The sequence below is a fragment of the Pan troglodytes genome, chromosome 21 (genome assembly GCF_028858775.2).
Source record: "Pan troglodytes isolate AG18354 chromosome 21, NHGRI_mPanTro3-v2.0_pri, whole genome shotgun sequence".
NCBI lineage: Eukaryota > Metazoa > Chordata > Mammalia > Primates > Hominidae > Pan > Pan troglodytes.
This window is the reverse complement of record NC_072419.2, coordinates 41,603,695-41,622,645: the sequence shown is the minus strand read 5'-3', so window position 1 is coordinate 41,622,645 and position 18,951 is coordinate 41,603,695. Positions and strand designations below refer to the sequence as shown.

Here is an 18,951-nt window from a genome sequence, read left to right as displayed (position 1 = left end):
CTGTCTCCAAAAAAAAAAAAAAAAAAGAAGAAAAAAAGAAATAGGAGGGGCAGGTGTGGTGGCTCATGCCTGTAATACCAGCACTTTGGGAGGCTAAGGTGGGCTGATCACTTGAGGTCAGGAGTTTGAGACCAGGCTGGCCAATGTGGTCAAACGCTGTCTCTACTAAAAAAAAAAAAAAAATTAGCTGGTGTGGTGGCACACATCTGTAATCCCAGCTATTTGGGAGGCTGAGGCAGGAGAGTTGCTTGAACCCAGGAGGTGGAGGTTGTAGTGAGCCGAGATCATGCCACTGCATTCCAGCCTGGGCACAGCGAGACTCCGTCTCAAAAAAAAAAAAAAAAAAAAAGGAAAATATACTTTATAAGATTGTTGTGAGATAACATAAGTAAAACACCAAGCATGTAGGTAGGTACTAGACATACAGGAGATCTTCAGTAAGTTGCAATTGCTATTTTTGTTGCTATTTATGTTCCTGTTACTTGGGAAAGTTTTCTCCTCACTGTATGAAATGAAACTTAAAAAAAAAAAAAAAAAAGTTGTCCTAAAATTACCTTTACCAAATTGCAACCTCTCCCTTGGTCTTAGTTTCCTCATCTGTGAAGTGAAAAGGTTGGACCAGAATATCTCTGAGATTTCTTCCAGCTCAAGTGTTGTTATTCTGAGTTACTCTTTAGTTCTTCAGTTGCCTTTTCTCCAAGCTAAACAGCCTAAATTCCTTTTGACCTTTCCACTAGGACCTTTTATTCATCCCTTTGATCATTCCTGTGGTTCTTTTTTTGGACGTTCTCCAAAGTTGTCCTCTTTGAAAAAAAAAAAAAATATCCACCTAGTTTTTATTGAGTAATGACTTCATGCCCAGAATGGTGTTGAGTATTGGGACAGAAAATGACAGACATATAAGATGGGCTGTGCCCTGGAGCTTATAGTTGCTAAAAGGAGCAGACACACACGCCCATGGTATTCAAGAATCGCTTGAGTTTGTCCCAGCACCCCTTTTCTACTTCTCTGCCTCTGTCATTCTTGTTTTTTTATTTTTTATTTTTATTTTTTGAGACAGAGCCTTGCTCTGTCACCCAGGCTGGAGTGCAGTGGCATGATCTTGGCTCACTGTAACCTCCGCCTTCTGGGTTCAAACGATTCTCCTGCCTCAGCCTCCTGAGTAGCTGGGATTACAGGCACACACCACCATGCCTGGCTAATTTTTGTTTTTTTTTTGGAGGGGGGTAGAGATGGTGGTTTGCCATGTTGCCCAGGCTGGTCTCTTAACTCCTGGACTCAGGCAACCCTCCCGCCTCGGCCTCCCAAAGTGTTGGGATTACAGGCGTCAGCCACCACGCCCAGCCTATTGATATTTTCTAATCTAAGCAAAGGAAAAATTGAGGTCTTTAAGGGTCGAGTGAATTTTTTGCGGGAAGTGCAAGGACAAGAGTGGGTAGTACAAAAAAGTAAATGTGTGTGTTTATAAGTGTGTAGGTGTGGAGAAACTAGATGTTGTCCTTGATACTAGATACATAGGTACTTTAGTAGTTCAATATAGTGTGAAATGTTAGCTAATGGTAGGATAGAAATACAGTAGATGGTAGGACAGCCACAGAAGGAATCTACTGGTTACTCCTAGAGCTGTGAGGAAAAAGAAGGATCTAATAGAACCTAATAGAAGAGGACCCAGCCCAAAGCACAGCTTGTGGAAACTGCTGTTGGCTGTGTTCTTTGAACCAGTTTAAGTGCTTTGTGTTTTAGGTGGACCATTGCATTGATGTATGTGATGTAATGGGGAGGTGTTCTGTGTTTAGTCTGTGTTTTACAAAGCCTGCTTGATACTTATGAATTAAAGCCTAAGTGTCCTTGGGACTGACCAGAAGAATCCTGACTAATTTTTTAATATCCTCGTTTGGAAAGAAAAGTAAATAGTAACATTCCACAATTAGAAATTCTATTTTTTCTTTGTTAGGGTTAAAGAAAAAAAATCATTTTCATTCCATGTGTTCCATTTCTTCTTGGAATAAACCAGAATTGAAGAGTCAGCCCTCTTCCTGCTCCCCCTCACCCCTTTTTATTGTAAAGGTAATATAGCATTAGTGAGAGTTTGGAAACTAGATTTTTTTTTTTTTTGCCAGAATTATTTTGGCTATAGATTCTTAAATTTATCCATAATTCTAACTTAACAAAATAACTCTTTGGTTTCTTGTGTGTTCTTTCTAAACTTGCCCATATGCAGTCTACGCAGTCATGTTTTACCTAGAATTTTATACATATTATAAGCATTTAGCATTTTTCATGTTGTTAACAATAATAATAATCTCTGAGTAAACCGTGCACTCTGAGTGATGATGATGTGTCAATGTAGGTTCGTTCTTTGTATCAAATGCACCACTCTGGTATGGGATGTTGATGGCGGGGGAGGCTGTGCATGTGGGGGAAGGGGTATGTGGGAACTCTGCCCTTTCCAGGAAGTTTTGCTATGAGCCTAAAACTGCTGTTAAAAAAAAAAAAAAAAGTCTATTAAAAAAAAAAAAAATCCCAGCCAGGCACCCAGGCTCATGCCTGTAGTCCCATTTTGGGAGTTCAAGGCATTTTGGGAGTTCAAGGCAGGAAGATCACTCACTTGAGCCCAGGAGTTTGAGGCCAGCCTGGGCAACATATGGAGACACTGTCTCTACAAAAATACAAAAATCAGCAGGGTGTGATGACAGATGCCTGTAGTCCCAGCAACTCAGGAGGCTGAGGCAGGAGAATTGCTTGAGCCGGGGAGGTGGAGGTTGCAGTCAGCTGAGATTGCACCACTGCACTCCAGCCTGGGCCATAGAGCCAGACCTTGTCTCAAAAAACAAAAACAAAACAACAACAACAAAAACAAAACAAAAAACCCTCAATGGATACCTGATTTTCCACTGAGTGACTGAACTTTAATTAACCATCTCCTTAATGGACTTTCCTCCCAGTTTTCATTCTGTATAGTATCTGGCACATAATAACGGCTATTTTATTGCCAAATTGTTTTTAAATGCAATGTGAACATGAAAAAGGTGGCGATTGTGATCCAAACAATAATGCTGGTGATGATAGTGATGATGGAAACTTCTGCTATTTATTGAGTGCCTATTTTGTGAAAGGCACTTTATATATCTTACCTTCTTTCATCCTTACTGCAACTGAGGTTCAGTAAGTTTTCCATGGCCACTGAGCTTGTCGTAGGTGACAGAAGCAGGTTTTAAACCTAAAAGTGGCTCGTGTCTTTATTTTTTTCCCCATATACGGCACTGCTGCCCATATTTAAATAGATAGATACTACAGTTCTGTATCCTAGAATTGACTTAGATGTAGTTCCAGGTTTCCAGGGCTGAATTCTTTTTTTTTTTTTGAGACCGATTCTTGCTGTGTTGCCCAGGCTGGAGTGCAGTGGCATGATATTGGTTCACTGCAACCTCTGCCTCCTTGGTTCAAGCTATTCTCCTGCCTCAGGCTCCTGAGTAACTGGGATTACGGGCATGTGCCACCACACCTGGCTAATTTTTTGTATTTTTAGTAGAGATGGGGTTTCACCATCTTGGCCAGGCTCTCAAACTCCTGACCTCAAGTGATCCATCCACCTCGGCCTCCCAAAGTGCTGGGATTACAGGTGTGAGCCACGCCACCTGGCCTTTGAATTCACTCTCTCTCTCTCTTTTTTTTTTTTTTACAGACAGGGTCTTGCTCTTGCTGAGTCGCCCAGGTTGAAGTGCAGTGGTGTGATGATAGCTCCCTGCAGCCTCGATCTTCTGGGCTCAAGTGATCCTCCCACCTCAGCCTCCCAAGCAGCTTAAGAATATAGGCATGCACCACCACACCCAGCCAATTAAAAAAAATTTTGTAGAAATAGAGTCTTGCTATGTTCCCCAGGCTGAGTCTTAAACTCTGGCCTCAAGCAATCCTCTCACCTTGACCTCCCAAAGTGTTGGAATTACAGGTGTGAGCTATTGTGCCTGGCCCAAATTCTTTTATTTCTTCAGGTATTCAACAGATATTTCTTGGGCATCTACCATGTACTAGACACCCTTCTAGGTGCTGATCTTGGGTCTTCCTGGTGAGCTGATCACGGGGAAGTGGGCTAAGTAAGGTTGGAAAGATCCTATAGTCTTTACTTTGAAACAGCTCTGTTCAGATTAACCCTGTAAGTGCTCAGTGTTGCATAGATCTGTGTTTTTATTCTTCAGTGGCCCCAGATGAGCCAGTCCCGAGCATGTGGTGGATCAGAACAGATTCCTGGAATAGACATACAGCTGAATAGGAAGTATCACACCACACGTAAGGTGAGAATTATCAGTGCATTCTGTGTTTATAGAGTGCTTTCGCACAGGTGTTCTTTGGATCTCAACAAAATTGTTAGCTAGGTGAGTTTTAGTGAATGCAGAAGGTGAGGCTCAGGGGGTAAAGTGACTTGCCCAAGGTCACAAGGATGGTAAGTAAGTGGCAGACAAAATGAATTTTTTTTTTTCAGGGACAAGGTCTTGCTCTGTCACCCAGGCTAGAGTAGAGTGGTGCCTTCATAGCTGACTGTAGTCTCGAACTCCCAAGCTCGAGCTATCCTCCTGCCTCAGCCTTCCGAATAGCTGAGACTTACAGTCATGCACCACTGTGTACTGCCAATTTTTAAATTTTTGTAGAGACCAGGGTCTCGTTTTGTTACCTAGGTTGGTCTCAAACTCCTGGCTTCAAGCGATCCTCCTGCCTCAGCCTCCCTAAGTGCTGGGATTGTTTTAAAAATTTTTTTTAACAGATGAGGTCTTGCTCTGTTACCCTGGTGGAGTGCAGTGGCATGATCATGGCTCACTACTGCCTTGAACTCCTGGGCTTAGGTGATCCTCCCACCTCGGCCTCCCAAAGTACTGGGATTACTGAGATTATAGGTGTGAGCCACCATGCCAGCCTGAATATTTGACCTAAGCCTTCTGAGGCTATGTCCTATGTTTCTTCCATTGTTGTGTCTGGAAAACACTTAAGAGGAAAACATATGAATTTTTTACATGTTAAAAATAAAGTGATATTTAACTTTTGGATAATTTTTTATTGGTTAGATAGCTTGCCTTTGCTTGGAGAGGGTTAACATTAGAACAGACTTTCCTTGGAGGTTATTTGCAAACTACAAGACTCATATTTTCTGTAGTCATTAATAAAATTTGTGATACCTTTACTAAAAAATGCAAGAGTTTAAAAACATTCAGTGCTTGATTGCAGTTTTGAATGACTTTTGACTGCTTTCAGGCAGTATTTTTTTTTCCTTTTCCTATTACATCAATAAGCATAGAATGTTTTACTTCTCAGAATTGTTCTTGGGAGATGGGGGTCAAGATTTCCTTTTAAAAGTCTTCTTTTTGATAGAACTTTTATTCTAATACCCCACATCTGTCATCTGCTAGATATGGGTTAATAGACATACAGTCAATGAGGTAGGCATGTCTTGCTCTGAAATTTGGAGGGCATCTATTAGGTACAGTTCCAAATGTGTTTTCACTGAATGATAAGATGCTTAAAAAAATGAAAATTAGGCCAGGCGCGGTGGCTCACGCCTGTAATCCCAGCACTTTGGGAGGCCGAGGCGGGCAGATCATGCGGTCAGGAGATCTAGACCATCCTGGCTAACACGGTGAAACTCCATCTCTATTAAAAATACAAAAAAATTAGCCGGGCATGGTGGCGGGTGCCTGTCCCAGCTACTCGGGAGGCTGAGGCAGGAGAATGGCGGGAACCCAGGAGGCGGAGCTTGCAGTGAGCCGAGATCTCGCCACTGCACTCCAGCCTGGGCGACAGAGCAAGACTCCGTCTCAAAAAAAAAAAAAAGAAAAAAGAAAAAAAAAGAAAATTAAAAATTGTAGGTGAAAACAAAAATCTAAGCAATAAAAATGCCCTCAGCCCAAGCATGGTGGCTCACACCTGTAATCCCAGCATTTGGGGAGGCTGAAGCAGGAAGATTGCTTGAGGCCAGGAGTTTGAGACCAGCCTAGGCAATAGGCTATGGACCCCCCCTCTCCAGAGAACAACAGGCTGTGGACCCCACCTCCACAGAAAATTTTAAAAATTGACTTGGCGTGATGGCGTGCACCTGTAATCCCAGCTACTTGGGAGGCTGAGGCAGGAGGATCACTTGAGCCCAGAAGTTTGAGGCTGCAGTGAGCTATGATTGTGCCACTTCACTTTAGCCTGGGTTAGGGGAGGAGACCCTGACTGTATTTAAAAAAAAAAATGCTCTCAGACCTGATGAGGAACAAAGCATTCTATTAAAAATTTTTTGCAACTAATTTTAGTTTTTTTCTTTTTGGTTAATCAGCTTTCTACTACCAAAGATTCCCCACAGCCTGTTGAGGAGAAGGTTGGTGCTTTCACAAAGATAATAGAAGCCATGGGATTCACGGGACCTTTGAAATACAGTAAATGGGTAAAGTCCTTTAAGTTCTTCTCATTTTTCCTTTTGGGCATCGTGCTTTCTGCTCCTAATAGATTTTTTAAAGCTTCTGCTTTGCTTTCATGGAATTCATACATTATTTTGGATGTGAGGACGATCTAGCTGCGACATCTGTCACCCCATTGATCACCAGGGTTGATTCGGCTGATCTGGCTGGGTAGGCAGGTGTCCCCTTCCTCCTTGACCACTCTATGTGCGACCTTTTTGAAGCTGTGTTCTTGGTTGAAGAGGATGACCTTCTCCAATAGAGGAGGACCATTCTTTGATCAAGGGTATATGAGTAGCTGCACTCCCCTGCCAGAACCTCCAAGTAAGCTCTCAAGGTCCATACATTATTCTGAGAACTTCTTCAAAATATCTTTGCCCACGTGCCACAACCTCTTGCTGCTTCCAGTCAGATCTATACAACATGTGGGGCTGAACTAGTCCCTCCACCTGATTCCTTAGAAGCATCTCATAGTAGCAGGCATGGCAACAAGACTGGGCCTTCCAGGCCCTTGCTGCATGGTATGCCATATAGATGACTTCTGAGGGGTCAGATGGGCCAAATGTTCTGATGGGCAACATTCTTAAGGAAGCATTACTTTCTGATGGACCCATATTTTATAAGGGATTTTCTTTAAAATTTTACTAATCATCTTTTTATTAACTAATTAAGCCCATGATCTATTGTAATTCTTATTATGGAGGGATATTTGTTAGCCATGTCACTCCCAGTCAACTCTTGGCCTAGCACATTATCTGTTATAATAGTAGTGGCTATAAATGAATGAATGTCCTCTCTGCCTCAGATGCATACTGCCCCTGGGCTTTTATAATAATACCTCTAACCAATTATAGAAAGAAAACATCAGCGATTCAGTTCTTCTCAGCCCACTTATCTCCTAGAACAGGTTGAGCATCCCAAATTGGAAAATTGGAAATTCAAAATCTAAAACGTTTGGAGTTTTTAGACATGATGCCCCAGGGAAATGCTCATTGGAGCATTTTGGATCTTTGGATTTGGGATGCTCAGCTGGTAAGTATAATGCAAAGCATCCAAAATCCCCCCAAATCCAAAATTCAAAACACTGCTGTTTCCACACGTTTCAGATAAGGAATACTCAACCTGTAATACCATTTCTCTCTTTCACTATGGCAGAATGCCTTTTAGTGCCTTTCAGGGTTGCTGGAATATTGGGTAAGCCTAATCAGTCATAAGTCAAAGCAAGCCCACTCAAAGCAGTAGGGAAGATTTTTCTAGAAAATATATAAGCTTTACTGAGAACAACCAAGTAATGCCACTTACACCATTTTAACAAGTTGGATTCAAATTAGAATTTCAATTTTATTATAGACTTCTACTTGTGGTTTCTTCTTATGGTGTCTGGTTCTCTTTCTAACAATTCTCACTACAGCAAATATGAGCTTCTCTCTATAATTACTCTTTTACCTGAATTCTGAAAAGTGAACAGTAATTCCACAAGCATTTTGTTTTTAAGGAGCTTTGAAAAAATATAGAAAGAACACAAATACTGACAATGATGTTCTTGAGTCCCTAAGGTTATGAAGTATCTTCTTAATTGCCAATGAAATATTAGTTATGTTCTTTAAAGTTGTATTTTTTAATATCTTAATTTTTGACACTTGATAATTGTTGATATACTTGGTAATGTTTTTAACCAGAATCTTTTCCCCTATTAAAAAAATGTTATGCTTATGGCATTTGGATTTACAAACTTAAAGTATATGTTTTGTTTGAAAATTAGAAATTAAGAGGGAAGTCAAAACAAAAAAAAGAAAAGAAACATTTACAGTTTTATTCATTTCTTGGTGATTGGGTTCCACTTGGTTGCTACCATATGTTTTGTCTAGGCTGTTTTTTAATGATTCTAGAGAGAAAATTGGCTATCATTTGGAGGATTACTAAATCATCAGGAAAATTCCTTTGCTCTTTTAGCCTAAGTTAGCCTCTGATTTTTCTTGGTTCCCTTGTGACATCAACTAAATCCCTAATGTTTGCATTTTAAAACTCTTGTGATGTGATGGTGTGTACTTTCTATAACCTTCATTTTATTTTATTTTATTTTAATTTTATTTTTTTGAGACAGAGTCTCACTCTGTCACCCAGGCTGGAGTACAGTAGTGTGATCTCAGCCTACTGTAACCTCCGCCTCCCAGGTTCAAGCGATTTTCCTGCCTCAGCCTCCTAAGTAGCTGGGACTACAGGCGCATGCCACCACACCTGGCTGACTTTTGTATTTTTAGTAGAGATGGGGTTTCACCATGTTGGGCCAGCCTGGTCTCCAACTCCTGACCTCAAGTGATTCCGCCTGCCTTGGCCTCCCAAAGTGCTGGGATTATAGGATTGAGCCACTGTGCCCAGCCTATAACCTTCATTTTAAAATTTGTTACATCACAATATCAAAGTATGACATTCTAGTGTAATTGAGATGTGAAAATGTATGTGTAACTTTTCATTTTGAAAAACAGAACCGTTTTCAGCAATGTTGACTCAAATCAATGCACTTGTATTGGATTGCACTGGCAAAATTATTTGTTTTGTGTTTTCACATGTATTTGATTAGGGAGTAAAATACCTGCATGTCTGTCCACATCAGCAGTATCAGCTATCTTTTCTCTATCTTTTTCTTTAGGTTTCATGTGTTATTCCCATGTTTGATAATCATGTTTAGGATCTTAAATGTAGCTTTCCCTTACCTATTTGAGTATCTTGGAATCATCATTTAAAAAAATTACATTTATATGCAGTATCAGGTGAGATAAGCACAATATTTACCCAACTCAGCCACATGCCATAGAATAGGTTTCCATATTAGCATTAAGCCAAAAAGTTATTCCTATTCTGAAGGACACTGACAAACTGGAATATATTCAGAGGTAGGCAGTGAGCCTTATGAACATTTCAGAAACTGTTAAGAACGGTTGAAGGAAATAGGGATGCTTAGCCTGGAAAAGAGAAGACAGGATGATTCTTCTCAGGTATTTGAGGGGGCAAATGTGAAAAAATGAAGGTATCCCAGTGGGCAGAATAATGTTCAATGAATGTTACATGAAGCAGATTTTAAGTTTAGCAAAATAAGAATCTAACAAGAATTGTCCTCAGGTGGGACAGGTAGCCTTACAAGGTCATTGGTCTTGTTTGAACAGAGGCCCAGATGGTTGACTGTGAATCAAGAATGCTGTAGAAGAATTTCCAGTAGACAATAGAAGGTTCAAATTATTTAAAACACCCTTCTAACTCTTTTTTATCTTTTTTTGAGTTGGAGTCTCGCTCTGTCACCCAGGCTGGAGTGCAGTGGCGCGATCTTGGCTCACTGCAACCTCTGCCTCCCAAGTTCAAGCAATTCTCCTGCCTCAGCCTCCTGAGTAGCTGGGATTACAGGTGCCTGCCACCACGCCCAGCTAATTTTTGTATTTTTAGTAGAGATGGGGTTTCATCATACTGGCCACCCTGGTCTCTTGGCCAGGCTGGTCTCAGAACTCCTGACCTCATGATCCGCCCACCTCGGCCTCTCAAAGTGCTGGGATTACAGGCATGAGCCACCTTGCCAGGCCCTTTCAAACTCTTACATAGCTGTTAATGCAAGCATTTTACTAGATTTGTTTTTCATCCTGTAGGATGTTAAAAAATGCATTAGTTCGTGGGAGAGCAGATTTTCATTTCCTAAAGCTGTTCAAGGTGCCTCTCTTTTACTCAAGTAAAAGATGACTGATGAAGTCTTCTAAAGTTAAAATGAAATAAATATGAAGTCATCCAAGGACCAGAACAACTTGTATTGACTGGTTGAAAATTCAGTCCCCCTACGTCCTTAACTCAGATCAGTGCATGATTCTTGATGAGGTTCTTTCCTCAAGTTATTATTTCCAGTCTCTGTGTGATAGTCTTTAGAGACTTGTTTTAGAGATTTGTCCAGGAAAATGGCTCACCCAAGTATAAAGGCTTGGCCTTGCAGCAGGAAAAGTGAAGAACTATAAAATGCTCCTGATTGCCATAGCATGAGCACTGAAAACATACTCTGGCCAATCTGGTGAAGTCTTCATTGTTTGTGATGAATGCTTTTTCACAAACGTGTTGTTGGGGAAGCTTCCTTCTCAAGGAAAGACTTGGGCCTTGGGCCTTGAAGGCAAGTCTCCAGGCAAGGTGATTAATTATGAACCCAGGACTTTAGGAATCTGAAGGAGATTACAAGATTAAAAAAAATCAAGAAATAGATGATTAGAAATTTTAGTTAAAGTTACATACTTGTCTGTAGCTGAACTGGGCCGTAAGCTCCATGAGAGCAGAGATTTTTGTCTGTTTTGCCCACTGCTCTATTCTCATCATCCAGATCAGTGCCAGGCACTGAGTTATGTACTCAGTGAATTATTGGATGAAGTGAGGAGCTAGGGCAGATGTCCTGAACTCCCTGTCTTAAGGATAGGAGTAGGCCTGTCAAGGCCAAATTATTAGGATCATGATATTATTAGATTATCATTAGTTTGGTAATGGCACAGACCAGTGCTTCCCAAGATGTGTTCTGTGGTCAGATACTTCCTAGAACTGCAAGTGTTAACAAAATTAAACAGGCTTTTTTTGGTCTGTTGATATGGTGAAACTGATTGATTTGTCAGTGCTGAATTATCTTTGCATTCCTGGGATAAATTTCACTTGATTATGATATATTATCCTTTTAAAAATATTGATGGATTTAATTTTAAAATATTTTCTTAAGGAATTTTGCATCAATGATCTATGTTCATGAAGGCTATTGTTCTGTAGTTTTGTTTTCTCCTAATGACTTTGGTTTTGATATCAGGATAAGGTTGGCCTTATTGAATGAGCTGGGAAATATCCTTTCTTCTTGTTTTCTGGCAGAGTTTGTGTAGATTTCGTAACATTTCTTTTTTTCCTTTTTCTTTTTCTTTCTTTCTTTTTTTTTTTTTTGTTTCGTTTTGAGATGGAGTCTCACTCTGTCGCCAGGCTGGAGTGCAGTGGCGCACTCAGCTCACTGCAATCTCTGCCTCCTGGGTTCAAGCGATTCTTCTGCCTCAGCCTGGGACTACAGGCGCGTACCACCACACCCAGCTAATTTTTGTATATTTAGTAGAGATAGAGTTTCACCATGTTGGCCAGGATGGTCTCAATCTCTTGACCTCGTGATCCGCCCACCTCAGCCTCTCAAAGTGCTGGGATTACAGGTGTGAGCCACCGCGCCTGGCTGATTTCATAACATTTCTTTAGATGTTCAGTACAGTTCTCTAGTGATGCTATCTGGGTCTGCAGTTTGCATTGTGGGGAGGTTTTTAAAGACAAATCCAATTTCTTTAATAGATACAAGACTGTTCATGTTATTTATTTTAGTGAGCTTTGATAGTTTGTATCTTTCAAGGAATTTGTCCATTTCATCTAAGTAATCACATTCATTAGAGTAAAGTTGTTCATAGGATTCCCTTATTATCCTTTTAATGTCTTTAGGATATGCAGTGATGTCTGCTCTCTGATTCCTGATACTGAAATTTTGTATCGTATGTGTTTTGGGCTTTTCTTTTTCCTTGATCAGTTTTATAGGTTATCAATTTTACTGATTTTTTTTTTTTTTTTTGAGGCGGAGTCTCGCTCTGTTGCCCAGGCTGGAGTGCAGTGGCACAATCTCGGCTCACTGCATCCTCTCCCTCCCAGGTTCAAGCGATTCTCCTGTCTCAGCCTCCCAAGTAACTGGGATTACAGGCGCCTGCCACCATGCCTGGCTAATTTTTGTATTTTTAGTAGAGTCGGGGTTTCACCATGTTGGCCAGGCTGGTCTCGAAATCCTGACCTCAGTTGATCTTCCTGCCTTGGCCTCTCAAAGTGCTGGGATTAGTGAGCCGGGTGGGTGAGCCACCACAACCCAACCTAATTTTATTGATATTTTTAAAGAAACGGCTTTGGCTTCAATTTTCCTTTTTTTTTTTTTCAGGCAAGGTCCGGCTCTGTCACCCAGGCTGGAGTGCAGTGGCGTGATCTCAGCTTGCTGCAACCTCTGCCTTCCAGGCTCAGCCTCCTACCTCAGCCTCCTGAGTAGCTGGTACTATAGGCACACACCACCATGGCCAGCTAATTTTTGTATTTTTGGTAGAGATGGAAACGTTTTGCCATGTTTCCCAGGTTGGTCTCCAACTCCTGGGCTCAGCCGATCTGCCTGTCTCAGCCTCCTAAAGTGCTGGGATTACAGGCGTGAGCCACCATGCCTGGCCTGGCTTGAATTTTCTGTATTTTATCTTCCTGTTTCAGTTTTGTTGATTTCTGATCTTTACTATATCATTCTTTCTGCTTGCTTTTAGGTTTAATTTGCTTTTCTTTTCTAGCATTTCACCATGGGTTTTGTTTAAATGTGGGCTTCTAATGCTGATTTACTCCCCAGATAGGGATATCTGATTTTTATTTGTCTATTTCTATATGTCCTATTTTCCCCTGTATTAACTTTAGACTGGAAGCTCTTAAAAACATGACAGATCTCAAGTTAGCAAATAAAATATCTTAATTACAATCAGAGACGTAATCATTCCTTAATTTGCTATGGGTATTTCTACCCATCAGAGACACTTGCTTTAACTCTAGAGAATTTAGAAAAACATGAACATTATATAGTTTTGGGTATAGTATGTTCTTGGTGACTTTAAACCTTAATATCATAGCTCCACTAAATTCTAGATTGGTTTTTCTTCAGTTGCTATGTCATTCTCAGCCTGTACACATTTGTTTTTGGTCTATGCATATTTGAGTTTATAACTTTCCCTGTTGTTTTAAGAAAAAATAAGCTTCTAGAAGCCTTGTTGAAGTGCTCATTTATTTAGTTATATCCTTAATGAAATGTTTTGAAAGTCCTTAAAATACCTGTTCCTAGAGTGCTGAGTTGGTCTTCAGACCCATAAGTCAACTCTTAAATAATTTATTTTTAGATTTATTTTTATTAAGGCATAATTTATATACAGTGTAATATAAAAATCTTAAGTATACAGCTCAGTGAAAAAATTAAAACCACCACTCATATCAAAAGCCTAAGAGAATTCCTAGTGCTTTGGGAATAGTAAAAGTTTGATTCTTATATTGTATTTTACAGTCATTAGAAACCCTTATTTACAGACACAGTGTTAATCAGCAAACTATAAAATTAAAGATCTGGAAAAAAGATACCGCTTACTCCATCCCCCGAGATTTATAGAATAGATAGTAGTGCCTCTGAGGAAAGATTAAAGGCTTGAGGGTTTTTGTATATTTCTTTGATTTTGGCCAGAAGAATGTGTACTTTTTTACTATAAAGGATTTCAGATTCTAAAGAGTTAATGTGGATAATGCTAAACAGTGATTTAGAGGCACAAATGTGGTGAAGTAGGTTGGAATTAAATGAGAGATTTCATTTAAATATTGGAAAAGCCTTTCTGAGGTTTTCATGCTAAAGTCCTAAAATATGAAAATTGTGTGAAGTCTGTATGAATGGCTAAGCTGTAAGAAAACAAAAAAAATTTATATTGGTTTAAATTACCTAGAGAGAGGTTTGGACCCTTCCTTCTAGTTGAAGAAATATAAGATTCTGTGACCCATGTCTAATGGAAGTAGAACATCCACTTGGTCATGTCTTGAGTTTGGTTTTATTCTCTTTGTCTAGAAGATTAAGATTGCGGCCCTGCGCATGTATACTAGCTGTGTGGAGAAAACTGACTTCGAGGAATTCTTTCTAAGTAAGTTATTGCTTGATAGTACTGAAAAGGAGAACAAATCTGCATTTCATTTTTATGGTTGTGTTTTAATAGGATAGGTTTTTTTAGTCCCTAGTGAAACAGTTTTTCCTGCACAAAGCATATAATCCAAACTGTCTATTTTTCTCTTTAAAAAACTTCTTGTATATATTTCTTTAGAGACAGGGTCTTGCTGTGTTGCCCGGGCTGGCCTAAAACTCCTGGGCTCAAGCAGTCCTACCACCTCAGCCTCCTGAATAGTAGCTGGGACTAAAAGCACATGGCACTGTACCCAGCTGCTTTTCTTTTTTAATAGAGTAAACAGAGAGCAAAAGGATCCTATAAATAAAACATTTTGCTTATTTTGAAAAAACAAACAAACTGTACTTTGACATTATCTCCCTTGTCCACACATGCATCTTTTTACATAAGAGTATTCATATCATAGTAAACATATTCTGTTTTACAGTCTGGATGGTTTTTTTTTTTTTTTTTTTTTGAGATGGAGTCTTGCTCTATTAGCCCAGGCTGGAGTGCAGTGGTACGATCTTGGCTCAGTGTAACCTCCACCTCTCCACCTCCCAGGTTCAAGCAATTTTCCTGCCTCGGCCTCCCGAATAGCTGGGATTACAGGCATGTGCCACCATACCCAGCTAATTTTTGTATTTTTAGTTGACATGGGGTTTCACCATGTTGGCTAGGCTGGTCTCAAACTCCTGACCTCACGTGATCCGCCCTCCTTGGCCTCCCAAAATGCTGGGATTACAGGCGTGAGCCACTGTGCCTGGCCCATTCTGGATGTTTTACTTAGCATTTTGACATGGACGTTTGGCCAGCTATTCCTGTTTTTAATTTTTAATTGTTTTAATTAATCCTGGATTAATTATGATTTTTCTCATGTTAAAAGACTATTGGGTCAGAAGGCATATATAATTTTATTATGTATATCTCATTGATAAATTGCTTTCCAAAAGGGTTTTGCTGGTTTAGACTGTCAGAAGCAGTTGATTATTATCACAGTATTAATTTTGATGCTGTAAACAGTTATATTATTAACAAAGTTAATTAAAGCAGGTACTTGTAATTGGGAGAGATTAAATCATTTCCAGTTCCACAGGTTTTGGAAGGAAATGTATGCTGTGTACTTCTGTGGTAATAGTCACATCCTCAAAGCAGCATACACCTAAATGTATACATTTGAGATTTTTCTCTAGCAACAAATATTTGTATATAATTGTGTTCACAACAATGAAGAAAGCTGGGTGCAGTTTTGGTTATTTAATAACTATTTTTTTGTTGCATCGTGTTTTTTGAGACTTGCTTTGAGTCTTGCTCTATTGCCCAGATTGGAGTGGAGTGGCGCCATCTTGGCTCACTGCTACCTCCACCTCCCAGTTTCAAGTGATTCTTGTTCCTCAGCCTCCTGAGTAGCTGGGACTACTGGTGCACGCCACCATGCCCAGCTAATTTTTGTATTTTTTTTAGTAGAGACAGGGTTTGGCTATGTTGGCCAGGCTGGTCTCAAACTCTTGGCCTCATGTGATCCACCTGCCTTAGTCTCCCAACCCAAAATTCCGGATTACAGGTGTGAGCCATGGGACCTGGCCTATTTTGGTTTTTAAAAATCAAATAAATACAAATCATTTTATTTTACTGTCTCAGCAGATTGACACCAAAAACTAAAATACCATACTGAATTATAATTCCAATTTAGTGTTCACCTTTCCTTTCTTCTTTATTCATAACCTGGAAAGAATATTTTCCTGCTTCTTTGTTAGTCTAGGATAAGTTAGTCCAAAAGGAAAAAATATTTTTTCTCTATCTGATGAAGCTATTAATATTAGAAACTGCTTTTTTTCTTTTTCTTTTTTTTTTTTTTGAGACAGAATCTCATTCTGTCACCCAGGCTGGACTGCAGTGGTGTGATCTCGGCTCACTGCAACCTCTGCCTCCCGGATTCAAGCAATTCTTCTGCCTCAGCCTCCCAAGTAGCTGGGATTACAGGCATGTGCCACCATGCCCGGCTAATTTTTTTGTACTTTTAGTAGAGACGAGGTTTCACCATATTGGCCAGGCTGGTCTCGAACTCCTGACCTCAAGTGATTCACCCACCTCAGACTCCCAAAGTGCTGGGATTACAGGCGTGAGCCACCACACCCGGCCTCTTTTTCTTTTTTTTAAGAGATGATCTTGCTCTGTCACCTAGGCTGGAATCAGTGGCTCTAGCCCTTTTACTGCATCCTTTTACTCCTGGGCTCAAGCAACCCTCCCACCTCAGCCTCCTGAGTCGCTGGGACTACAAAGATATGCCATTATGCCTGGGTCATTTTTTTATTTTTATTTTTTGTAGAGACAGGGTCTCACTATGTTGCCCAGGCTGGTCTTGAACTCCTGGTCTTAGGCCTTAAGTGATCCTGCCTCAGCTTCCTGAAGTGCAGGGATTACAGGCATAAGCCACCATGCCCAGCCTGTTTTTTTTTTTTTTCCTTTAAGTGCCTTCTTGAATCCATGTGTGAAGTATTTTTCATCAGGTCTTTTTAAAACCTCATCCTCAGGCTGGGCGCGGTGGCTCACGCCTGTAATCCCAGCACTTTGGGAGTCTGAGGTGGGTGAATCACTTGAGGTCAGGAGTTCGAGACCAGCCAGGCCAACATGGTGAAACCCCCCCACCCTCTACTAAAAATTAGCTGGGCATGGTGGTGGGTGCCTCTAATCCCAGCTACTCGGGAGGCCAAGGCAGGAGAATCACTTGAACCCGGGAGGCAGAGGTTGCGGTGAGTCGAGATCACACCACTGCACTCCAGCCTGGGCGACAGAGCAAGACTCCATCTCAAAAAAAAAAAAACAAAAAAAACCCTCATCCTCAGATGTCTATTTAATGTCTATTTTATATTTGATTCAATAAATAACTCAGAAATTTCTTAGAATTATTTTGAAAGGATGTTTACTAGATAACTTTGTCTTGGCCAGCTGTTCATTATTGAAGGTTCTTCAGTTAATATTGTAGTATTGAATAATAAGACTTTTTACATATTTAACATATCATGTTTCAATTCATAGCCTGTTGTAAACTACTTATAAAACTTAAGAAAAGTTTATAAATAACTGTTTTATACTATTAGCTCATATAGTATGGTTTTATATTTGTCTCATTTAGGAGTTACAAAATATTGTGGGCTAGGAAGGGCTTGTATTACTGTTTTCATTTTGTTTTATTTTGTTTTCAGAAACAGTTGAGGCTCAAAGGGGCTAAGTGACTCACCCAGGGTTGCGTAGCCAAGCCTTGAACCTGTGTTGTCTGGTTTAAAATCCAGGGATTTCTCCACTATAACATATTGTCTGTGAATGAGTGTAATTGCAAATTAGAAAATGTAATTCATTTTAATATTTTTTGTATTTTGTTATATTTAAATGCAAACTACCTCTGTGAGATTTTCTATTAGTATTGGAAACTGATGTTTATACTAACTATAGTGTGAATCTATTGGTGAGCTTTGTCTTAGCTTAGTCTTTGAAGTAGTTACCTAGGGAGAAAGTAAATTTTTTAGTAACGCCACTCTTCAGGTTTTCTGAGACTCAATTTGAGAATTTCCTTTTGAGACCTATAGCATGTTCATTTTTATTACATTCTGTTGTGGCCCATCTTTGTCATGTGTGGGTAGATTAAGTTTTCATATCAAACCAAAGTGCTTCCAAACTGTGGCTAGTGAATAAAAAGAGAACAAATCTGGAATATACCATCTGGATGCAGAAGATGACAAATATCTTTCAAATAATTACACTGACTTTCCTGTGGCTTGGATTCTAAAGAGTAGGCCAGACAGGTTTGAAATAAGAGAAAGGGGCTGGGTGCAGTGGCTCACACCTGTAATCCCAGCAGTTTGGGAAGCCAAGGCAGGAGGATCCCTTGAGCTGAGGAGTTCAAGACCAGCCTGGGCAGAAAAAAAAAAAAAAAAAAGAAACAAGAGAAAGCAGTATATATATATTGCTTCCCAAGATTGTACTTTTTAAAGTGGTCATTGCTCACTTGGACTTGTGGTATTTTAGGGCTTAACTTTTGGAGTCCTGAGAATTCAGCAGCCCGCTGTTTCTTAGATATTTTGAGGATGTCTTTTGTCTGAGCATGTTGCACTGATGAGTACACTGTGGTTTGCTAACTGGTCTTTTAGAGATGTTCGCTGTGAAGAGCACTTTGGAGCAGAGGTGGTCAATCAGTAGAGCTCCTGTTGAATTCCACAGTGTTGTCTGCAGACTGCTTTGTCTTTAACCCTTAAGAGACTGGAGGCCTTGGAGAGGAGGCTCCTTAATGAATACATTCTGAGTCTGTGGTTGAGGTTTATCACTGATACAATCTGAAATAATTAGTGGGGTTTTTCAAATATAATTTCAATTCTACTATTTAAATAATTCGCTGAAAACCAACAATAGTGAATATTTATTGAGTACCTACTAACTTAATACTAACCATTTTGCTAAACATTTTATAGGCCTTATCTCATTCTCACAAAAATCTTACAAGGTCAGTTATCTTGTTTTTCTCATTTTTACAGAGAAGAAAATTGAGTAATTTTACCCAGTGTCACATAGTGAGTGAGAGGTAGAGTCAAAAAATTGAATCAGGCAGTCTGACCCCACATTAAATGTACAACTGTGTTATGCTGCCACCCCATAACAGTAATGAACTATTTAATTGTATCCAACTTGATGTCAAGAAAGAAAGTGCCTAGCTTCAGAAACTAAAGCACTGAATGTGCATTGGAGCAAGAGTGTGATCATGGCAAAATACTACAGCAGGTTTTAACTTTGAAGTG

At 39.9% G+C, this 18,951-nt stretch overlaps 1 protein-coding gene across 4 annotated transcripts in view; it reads left to right on the top strand.

Annotated features, from left to right (window-relative positions):
- UQCC1 (ubiquinol-cytochrome c reductase complex assembly factor 1) overlaps positions 1-18,951 on the top strand; it is a 108,012-nt gene that overhangs the window by 23,821 nt on the left and 65,240 nt on the right. For 2 of the 4 annotated variants that reach the window (XM_009436999.4, NM_001280459.1), the window contains 3 exon segments: positions 4,197-4,292; positions 6,308-6,415; positions 14,071-14,143. In XM_009436999.4, the coding sequence (XP_009435274.1) occupies positions 4,197-4,292; positions 6,308-6,415; positions 14,071-14,143 (277 nt within the window). 4 annotated transcript variants of the gene reach the window in all.